Source organism: Myotis brandtii, unplaced genomic scaffold (assembly GCF_000412655.1).
Source record: "Myotis brandtii unplaced genomic scaffold, ASM41265v1 scaffold199, whole genome shotgun sequence".
In the NCBI taxonomy this organism is placed as follows: domain Eukaryota; kingdom Metazoa; phylum Chordata; class Mammalia; order Chiroptera; family Vespertilionidae; genus Myotis; species Myotis brandtii.
The window spans coordinates 1,058,804-1,069,377 of NW_005357414.1; the positions used below are offsets into that span (position 1 = coordinate 1,058,804).

The following is a 10,574-nucleotide window of genomic DNA, read 5'->3' on the forward strand; positions in this document are numbered from 1 at the left end:
TCTTATGTTTAAGTCCTTTATCCATTTTGAGTTTATTTTTGTGTATGGTGTAAGTTGGTGGTCTAGTTTCATTTTTTTTGCATGTATCTGTCCAATTTTCCTAACACCATTTATTAAGGAGGCTGTCTTAACTTCATTGTATGTTCATGCCTCCTTTGTCGAATATTAATTGGGCATAGTGGTTTGGGTCGATTTCTGGGTTCTCTATTCTATTCCATTGATCAATATGTCTGTTCTTGTGCCAGTACCAGGCTGTTTTGAGAACAGTGGCTTTGTAATACAGCTTGATATCTGGTATTGAGATCCCACCTACTTTGTTCTTCTTTCCTAACTAGTTTTTTAATTTATGTTTTATTGAGGTAACATTGCTAAATAGCATTGTATAAATTTCAGTTGTACAACATTATAATTTGATACTTGTATGCATTATAACATGCTCACCACTAAAAGCCTAGTTTCCATCCATTATCTTATATTTGACCCCATTTCACCTCCCCCCACTCCCCTTCCCCTATAGTAACCACCATTCTGTTGTCTGTATGACTTTGTTTTTCTTTTGTTTTGTTTGTTACTATTTTGTTTTATATTCCACATATAAATGAAATCATTTGGTTTTTGTCCATTTTGGCCTGCTCTTTCAAGCAGCCTACTCATAGTTGGTTTTCAAGATGTTTCAATTTCGCCCTAATCAGTTTGGCTCAGTGGATAGAGCGTTGGCCTGCGGACTGAAGGGTCCCAGGTTTGATTCCAGTCAAGGGCATGTAGCTTGGTTGCGGGCACATCCCCAGTAGGGGGTGTGCGGGAGGCAGCTGATCTATGTTTCTCTCTCATCGATGTTTCTAACTCTCTATCCCTCTCCCTTCCTCCCTGTAAAAAATCAATAAAATATATTTTTTAAAAAAGATGTTTCAATTTCACTTACAACTCCAAGGCATTAATACTTTTTTCTTCCTTGCTATAAGTTACAAGATTAGGGCAACAACTCTAAAAGAGCCATTACTCTTAAATCAAAATCACACATCACCACCCCCACTCCCAGACTAAAACAAAAGATCTTTTATGTCAGTGATTCTCAAACATGGCTTCAAATTAGAGTCCAAGGGGTTGAGAGTTATATAAAAATCCTGATGCCTAGGTCTTACCCCCAGACCAATTCCATGGACTCCCTGAGGTGGGACTCAGGCATCAGTAATTTTACAGCTCCCCAGGTGATTCTGTGTGCAGCCAAAGTGGAAACCAGTGGTATATGTAGTTGTGAACATTTCTATATTGGAAAGAACTTTTCTTCAGACCAGTTTTTATCAAAATATTTGTGGAACACTGAGCTTGACCAGACATTATCTCTCCCACCTTCTATTCCTCTTCTTCCTCTTCCTCCTCCTGTACTTCTTCCTTTCTCCTTCCCCTCACTCTCACTCACTCCCACTCTCCCGCCAGCTATACTAGTAAAACCTCAACCTTCATTGTCACCTTGAATAAAATCCCTCTACTCCCTGGCCTCAGTTTCTCTGTCTGTAAAACACAAGACTTACATAAGATGAGGTGGTTGGGGCAGGGGGGTTGACTGGTTTCTGAACTTTTGTTTTGTCTTGAATCATTTTCCTACCCTTATCATATGTCTAGGGTCTAAGTCCCTGGTACTAAAGAACAGCTTTTCATTTTGTGCTCACCCCCATGAATCAGAGAACTTCTTGTGCTTACAGCTTATCCTGGGTCAGCGACCTTCCCTCTCAAATTCTGGTCCTGTCAACCTCCCTCCTTTTAGCATCAGTAGGACACCCAGAATCAAAAGTCCTCTCTGTGTTCCTTTGGCAAAACATTGCCAAACTCCAAAAAGGACAGAACAATCTGTAATGGCCTTTCTGAAATGTGATTATGGTAGAAAAAGACGTATGAGCCATTGTGGAGATGAAAAATATTTACACTGAGTATCCTATCTGTGTGAATGATAATAAATGGATACACATTCTTATTTGTGTGCATTTTTACAGCAATGCACCAGGTTGGGTTCTTCTTAGAGGGAATAATGTTCTCTTTCTCTAGCTCCAGCCCCTGTTCACTCGCCCCTTCTCCCACTAAAGCCCCCTCTCCAAAAGAGTGATAATAATTCCCAAAGCTAAATTTGCAACATGTGTGCTTATGGAACATAACTGTATTAAATGTTTTATGGGATGGCAGGATCACAGGACCCGTAACTATCTTCTCAAAGTTCCCTGCTATCTTTATCACTGCATATAAGGATCTTCCTTTTCAATTGCCTGCAAAAACTTTTAATGGGTCTCTCCTCCTTTATCCCTAATAATTATCTTTAAAACACTGTTATTTGGCTTTAAGCCTTAGGTTCTATTCTTCATTCATGTCATCCTCTTCCGTCCTCTACCTCAGCTTCTTGGACAGAGGTGGGTAGCAGGATAGTGGGCTCATCATGTGTCTTCACCCCTTGCTGAAAGAGCAATGGTTGCATTATTTGTGCTACAAGACTCTAAGCTTTAACTCATTCATTCAAGTTTTTTATGAGCACCTTCTAGATGCTAGACACTATTTTAGGTATGGAAAATATAGCAGTTAACTAAACAAAGTCATTGCCTCTGCAAAGCTGAATCCTATTACTGGCATGCATTGTTAATTCGTTATCTATAAAATATATACACTATCTGCGCACTGATCGATGATCTCATGCCATTACCTATGTTTAGTCTCTATACATTTATCTGGACTCTACTTGACTCCCATCTCTTCCTTCTATCCAGTTCACCTTATGCATTTTCAGGATTCAATGCTTGGAAACACAGTTTTAATTATTACTCTGCTTTTAAAAACATCCCTCAAAGGCTCCCATACCATCACCTCTGTTGCCTACCAAATAGAGCTCTCACTCCTTAGCCTGTCATTTAAAGTTCTCCATGATCTAGTGCAGGGGTCCTCAAACTATGGCCCGCGGGCCACATGCAAATACAAATATTGTATTTGTTCCCGTTTTGTTTTTTTACTTCAAAATAAGATATGTGCAGTGTGCATAGGAATTTGTTCATAGTTTTTTTTTTTTTTAAACTATAGTCCGGCCCTCCAACGGTCTGAAGGACAGTGAACTGGCCCCCTGTTTAAAAAGTTTGAGGACCCCTGAGCTAGTGCCAACCCGCTTTTGGGATGTTATCCTTCAACTGTTCCCTTTTATGGACTCTGTGTTCTGTGCTGCACCTTGTCAACTTGGAAACCTCTGCCTGCAATACTCCTCACCAACTCTGCCCAAAAGAAGTATATCCACTCTGCATGACCCAGATCACAAAGCCTCCCCAAAGAAAAGCTCTCTCTCTTATCATAATCTGCACGGTATTTTATACTTGTCCTGTGGCCTCTGCCACATCCTGCCTTGTGTTGCAGGCTTAACTCTTAACCCCAAATGTGAAAGTTTTATGAGCAGGAAGAATACTTTACCATTTTGGGCTGTTTGCTCCCTCAGGAGTTTGTAGGTGAATCTAGTCCAATCTTCCATAAGAAGAGAGAAAAGCCCTGGCTGGTGTGGCTCAGTTGGTTGAAGCATTGTCTTGTACACCAAAAGGTTGCGGGTTCAATTCCTGGTCAAGGCACATACCAAAGTTGCATGTATGGGAGGCAACAGATCAATGTTTCCTTCTGTCTGTCTCTTTGTCCCTCTCTCTCTCCTTTTCTCTAATATCAATAAGCATGTCTTTGGGTGAGGATGAGAGAAAGAGAGAGAGAGAGAGAGAGAGAGAGAGAGAGAGATATCAGCATGCTGCCAGTGCTGATTTACTTTATGTCCTTATTTTTTTCTTGGTGTGGGTAGATGTGCAGTTTATTTTTATTATTAAAAGTTATTTAACTTTTTAAAAAATATCTATATATATAAAAGCCTAATATGCTAAGTGTCCGACTGTTTGACCTTTTGACCAGTCGCTATGATGCACACTGACCACCAGGGGGCAGATGCCCCAACCGGTAGGATAGCTTGGGTCCAGCCAATCAGGTCTGGGCAAGATGAGCCAGACATGCCCTAGAGCCCTCCTGCAGTCCCTCCCTGGCCCTGATAGTGCACCGGTGGAGTCCCTTGGCCTGGCCTGTGCCCTCTCGCAATCCAAGACTCCTTGGGGGATGTTGGAGAGCTGGTTTCAGCTCAATACCTGCAGGCCAGGCTGAGGGACCCCACTGGTACACGAATCTGTGCACCAGGCCTCTATATTTTTATTGATTTCAGAGAGGATTGGAGAGGGAGTGAGAGATAGAAACATCAAGGATGAGAGAGAATCATTCATCAGCTGCCTCCTGCACACCCCCAGACCCCCACTGGGGATCAAGTCCACAACCTGTGTGACCTGCTGGTCAACACTCAACTTCTGAGCCACACTGGCCAGGCAGATGTGCAGTTTAGATCAGAGCTCATCACCACAAAATGATTAAATTTCCTCTAATGTATGTAAGGCTATTTCTGCCTTTTCGTTGGTGGATTTGAGGAACTGAATTTGTCCTTGTCATTTTACAGAGACATTCTTACCACCGCTCTCACTATGACCCTCCACCAAGCCGACAGGCTGGAGGTCTACCCCGCTTTACTGGGGCCAGAAGTCACCGGGGAGCTCTTATGGATTCCCAGCAAGCCTCTGGTACCATTGTGCAGATTGTCATCAATAACAAGCACAAGCATGGACAAGGTAAGGGGCATGTTTGTTTTGTACTACCTCCACATTAGGGCTTCAGCAGCCCTGGTCTTTGGAGGGCTCAAGCTGGGAAAGGGCCTTTGCTCCCATGCATATCATATATTCACATGTGGATCATTCACTATCAAGTCTACAAATTGAGTATGGACAAGTAACTCCAGAGGACACAAGATTTCCCTAAATATAGCCCTAAGAGTATAGCTAATATTTTAGATGTATCTGTCATTATTTAGAACAAAAAGCGAGAAAGCATGAACCTAATGCAGCCTACAGCATTTCTCAGTTGCCCCTAAGGGTTGAATTACATTTGGGAAAGTTCATTGGATCTTTAGCAGAATGAGAGTCTGTTCATTTTCTAGTAGGAGACCCACTATTCAAAGGTAGTAAGTGCCAAATGCTTTTGAAGATCTTCTCCATACCTTAGAAATAGCAAATCTCTCACCTCAATGCACCCAAGTCTCCTGAGGCTCTTGTGAAAGATACATTTCCCAGGACCCATGCTCAGAAATTCTACCTTATATGAAGAGATTGTCCTTAAAAATGAGTAATCCAGTGAGAAAAATCCAAAAACTTCCTGGCTTAGGACCAGGAGGACTGATCAGATTCACACCGACATGCAGCCCACTCAGCCAGCCAGCCAGCTGGCTACAGCAGGCACCCATACACATCCAAGGCCCATTCCTTCCTGCACAGAGTTCTCTGGCCTCCACACCCCCAGTAGCGGGGGTGGGGAGGGGAGAAATTCAAACAATTGACTGCTCCTTACTTTTTTAGGCATTGTGTCAACCAGCTCTTCTGAGCAAGAGCTCAGCTGGTTCCTTTTTATGAAACCATAAACATGTTTTGTTTCCTTTAAAGGAAAAAACAAATCAAAGGCAGTTCTCTGAATGGGTTAAAAGTAATAAATTATTAAAACAAATGATTGAATAGCATGGGTGAAAAACAATCTGTTACAAAGAACTCCTACTATAAATCTCAAAAAAGCTAGTCAAGCCAGGGCTAGTTGATCACATCTGTTACTAGTTAGATAAAAATTTCAGATTTCAGATAAAAAAATTAAATTGCTTTTGAAACTAAGAAGCTTAAAAGAAAAACCTGCAAAATAAAACTCTTAATTAAAAATGGTGATTTATTAGAAGAATTGGAAATATTTATTATTGATCAGGGTTTGGTTTGAAATTTATTATTTTTAAACCCTAAGGAATTCTGATATGAATTTCTGAAATGAGGAGGAGTTAGGTAAAGATGCAGTTTGATTCTTAACACTGAATTGCCTCCAGTAGATTCCATTTGCTCTGAAAGTATTTCAAAACCTTAAAAAAACGTGTGGGGAAATGGACTTTGAAAATCCTAAATCCCATAATTTCTATAGGCCTCTTCATTTTCAGGGCAGAGGCTCATCCCTTGATTTTCTCCATGTCCTACAAAAGCCCCAGCTGGTTCATATTTATTCATTCCCCCCTCCAATTGATTTGGTTGCAGCAGTTCTTTCCTGACCTTTCTATTATAGTTCACTGTAGAATCACTTGCCCCCCACCCCCAACTACCAAGGCCCCAGATGGATACATTCAAAATTATCTTGAGAATTTTTTGGCGAAGAGAAGGCTGTGTTTCCCTCTAGAGAATTAACCCCACCCTATTTCACTTCAGAATATAGGCTCTCATCCAGTCTAGATTGCTTCCTTAGTCCAAAAGTTTAAGGCAGAGGGAACAACACTGGAAGTCCTGCCTGCCCTTTTCTTAGCTCTCCTGCTAACTATGTGCTCCTCTGAGATACATATACTTGATCCCTTGGTAAAGTGAAAGAAAAGAAGTGACAGGAAGGACTCCACCATCTTGAACGTGAGTCCATCCTAAATTTTCTTAAAGCAAACAATGTACCCACTTGATTGAATTGTCTAGAATGGAGTATCACTGTCTGGGGAGGAAAGAGAATAACACATCTTTCCTGTCTTATCATGTGATTCTATCTACAGCCCAGAGCCTCAGGGTTCAGATATCAGGTCCCTATTTTATCTTACTGTAAGGTTGGGAATTTCTCTGATTTAGGTTCTTAGGTTCTTGGAAATATTTACATAGATTGCCCTGTTGGAGTGCCTAGTACTCTAACAGCTCTTGCAAAGGACAGGAAAAGATAACCAGCATCATCCATATTTCCTAATGTGACCCAGTGGACTTGATGAGAAAGAAATAGCCCAATGATTCATTCTTCTGAGGCCACTGTCCTGCAGCCAAATCAGTCAATTCCTAGAAACGCCCCAAATGGGGTTATTTCTCCCACCCTAGCTCTGACTTAAGTGATATAACCCATCCTGTTGATTGGGATGCCGACAGGTCTCCCTGGGTATGATGAGGTGATGGTAAGAATGAGAAACACACCCAATCCCAGCCATGGCTTGAAATCTCCAAAATGTCTCAGTATTCTTAAAAAGGGAGACAACTCATTCTCAGACCTTTCTATTCACAGCCCTGTGCAGTCCTCATCCTGGATCCTAGCTCCAGCCTCACATTAGGAGCTGGATAAGTTTTGGTTGTATTGCATTGAAGGATGTTCCTGTGACCCCTCCCCTTTATAGGCTCCTCAGCCTACAGCCCAGATGCTGGCTCTTGCAAGGCCCCTCAGAAAACATGAAGCCAGTGACTTCACTTCCCACTCAACAAATGTGAGACCACCAAGGATATATCTAGGGATATATATATATATATATAATAGTTGCTGATGGTAGAACAAGGCCCAAGCTGTGTTTATTTGTAAGAGGCTGCCCTGTAAATGTATCTCCATGGCCATGTAAAGAACTAAAGATGCTTGATGTCTTAAGGCGTTCAGGGCTTGGGTTCTGAGCACAGGGGCCCATTTTAACTCCTTAACCTTTAATTTCCAGTATTGTGTTCTCTTCCAGTGTGTGTTTCCAATGGAAAGACCTATTCTCATGGTGAATCCTGGCACCCTAACCTCCGGGCATTTGGCATTGTGGAGTGTGTGTTGTGTACTTGTAATGTCACCAAACAAGAGTGTAAGAAAATTCACTGCCCCAACCGATACCCCTGCAAGTACCCTCAAAAAATAGATGGAAAGTGCTGCAAGGTGTGTCCAGGTAAAAAGGCAAAAGGTGCGTTTGGTTGGAAGCCCTGCCTCATAGTCATTCTCAATGTTCTGTGAACATCAGAAACATAATCAACCTGTCATATCATTGTAATGATAACAGTTCTACTAATAATGAACTGTATTCTCTTCTCTCTTAAAGGGCTGGTAAGACTGTTGCTTGGAAGAAATGCACTACTAAGAATTAGACAATGGATGTGTTTGTGTCAACCATACCTTTGACTCCATGTAGCCCTAAGTGCCAAACTTTAGCCTTGGTTTTATAAGTAGTAGAGAAATTAGCTTATGATGATAATTAGGAAGACCAATAGCAGCTTTAATTTTTATATTACTATTTAACTCACCAAAGCATGATCACGTCCAATATCCTTTTGAGATAGGATAAGAGACAGGTGAGGTATAGTGGAAAGAGAGTGGGTTTTGTTTCTAATCTAAGTTGCTGTGCGACCTTGGAAATGTGCCCTGTCTGCTCTGGACCTCATCAGCCTCATCTGTATAATGAAAAGCTTAAAACAGTTGACCTACAAGCCCCATTCCAAGATTAAAATCCTATCATGATGTTATTATTTCTTTGTTAATGATAAGAAAACTGAGGTGTATAATTAGTGACTTGTCCAGAGCCACACAAATAGATAATAAAACCAAGGCCTGGAAGCCATGTCATTTATAGCCCATTGTCTTTTCCAGGCCAGTAGAAAATGTAAACTGATTTAAAAATGCCAGATTAATTATTTAAATAGTGCTTTTAACACATGAGCTAGATAAAAATATAGTTTGTAGTATTGGGTTTCACAGAGTATGGGATTGGTAAGCAAGTATTCTAGCCCTGGCTCTGCCACTGGTTTACTGTGTGTCCTAGAACAAGTCACTTCACCTCTCTGAGCTTCAGTTTTCTTCTCTGCAAAATGAAGGGTTGGAATAGATTATTTCTTAGGGTCCTTCTAGCTTCAACATTCTAAGAGTGAATTAATTAATTACTTTCAAGGACATGAATTTATCATTTCTTATGCCTACATGCAAAGCATTTTTGTAAACACAGTTGAAAAAAACAAACATTTTTAAATGTAGGCAGAGAGCTAAATTATTTATTTCTTCAATTTAGGCGATTTCTCATGAGTAGCAGGTGACCATGATTTTGTTCAATGTATATTTTTTGAGCACCATCATGTAGGTCAATGGTTCCCAAGTCTGTCTACACATTGGAATCCCCCAGAGAGCTTCTAAAAATACCCGTGTCCCATCCTTAGAGATCATGATTTAATTGCTATGAGGTGTGGCCTGCACTTTGGATTTTTAAAGATCCCCAGATGATATTAATTTGCAGACAATTTTGGGAACCCTGGATGTAGGCCCAGGGTGGTTAATGGTCTTGCTACTCAAAGTGTGTTTTGTGGACCAGAAATACCTGAAAGCTATTTAGAAATGCAGGTTTTCCCCAGGCCAACTGCATCAGAATCTGCATTTCAACAAGACTCATGTGTTGATTCCAATGCACATTAAAGTTTGAAAAGCTTTTATTAATGGCACAAACAAAATCTTTCTTAATGTAACAACCCTCATCTTCCAAAGTAAACAGGGGCAGGGTGTGAAAAAAAAAAAAAGACCGGAGCTATCTGATCTGGAGTAGATAATTGGGCCATTGAAATTGGTGAGGAAATTCACTCACTAGGGGTAGGGAGAGAGCACATTCTGATGTTGAAATGGACAGGGGGGCCACCCAGCCATGATGGCCTATTATGACTTACAAGTATGTGATCTCACTGGATCCTCAAACATTTTAGTGTCACTTAAGGGTAATTCTGCCAATACAATTTTCTCTTTGGTCAAGGGTCTATCACCTATAGTCATATAAGTAATACAACATGATAATTTCAGATTAAATTAATAGCCACCTAAAATACCCCAGGTAAGATAAATCCTCCTACTGTGTAATATTACAATTTGAATCTCAGGCCTTTCAAAATAGAAGTTGAATAAAAATGTGTTGAGAACAGGACACAGAACAGGCATAACCTTAAAATAATTGGCCTCTTAGAATGGTAATATTTATTTAAAAACATTACTTTCCATACTCTTTGGCTAAGCCATTTCACTCCTAGAAATCCTCTGTATGTTGTAAGATACATACACATATATACAAACAAGGATTTTTGCTGCAGTGCTGTTAACAATAGTGAAAAACTATAAACAATTTGAAAGTCTACCAATATGGGGATAGTTAAATAAATTATGGTACATCTATACTATGGCATAGCACATAGCCATTAACAAAATAAACTGACAAACAAAATAGAACCTGAAACATGAATACATGAAACAGACTGACAGAGGGGAGGAGGGACGGAGGGACTGGGTAAAAGAAAGTGAAGGTATTAGCCAAAGAACATATATGCATAGCCTATGAACACAGACAATAGTGTGGTGAAGGCCAGATGAGGGCAGGGATGGAAATGGAGGACACTTATAACAGTGTCAACAATAAAAAAAGAAGTGGCCCACAGCAAAATAATAACCCCCCTTCCCCCCAAAAAATCATTGTAGACCAAGATTTAATGGCACAGAAAGATGTTTGCAATATATTTAAGTACAAAGAGAAAGCTACAAAACAATATGTATAATATGATCCCATTTATGTGTTAAAAAGAAAGTGTCTATAATAGACAAAAAAAGACTGTAAGGGTATATATAGCAGAATGTTAACAGTGATTATCTTTAGGTGACTGAATTATAGGTAATTTTTATTTCCTTTTTTTGTTTATCTCTATTTTTCAAAGTATATTATGTTTGTAATTAGAAAT

The 10,574-nt window shown here is 40.2% G+C and overlaps 1 protein-coding gene across 4 annotated transcripts in view; it reads left to right on the top strand.

The window, feature by feature from the left end:
• Positions 1-10,574, top strand: part of CHRDL1 (chordin-like 1) — a 167,928-nt gene that overhangs the window by 145,775 nt on the left and 11,579 nt on the right. For 3 of the 4 annotated variants that reach the window (XM_005865202.2, XM_005865200.2, XM_014538818.1), the window contains exons 8-9: positions 4,499-4,667; positions 7,574-7,783. In XM_005865202.2, the coding sequence (XP_005865264.2) occupies positions 4,499-4,667; positions 7,574-7,783 (379 nt within the window). The remainder of the gene's footprint in view (positions 1-4,498; positions 4,668-7,573; positions 7,784-10,574) is intronic. The other variant, XM_014538817.1, reaches the window with a different exon arrangement.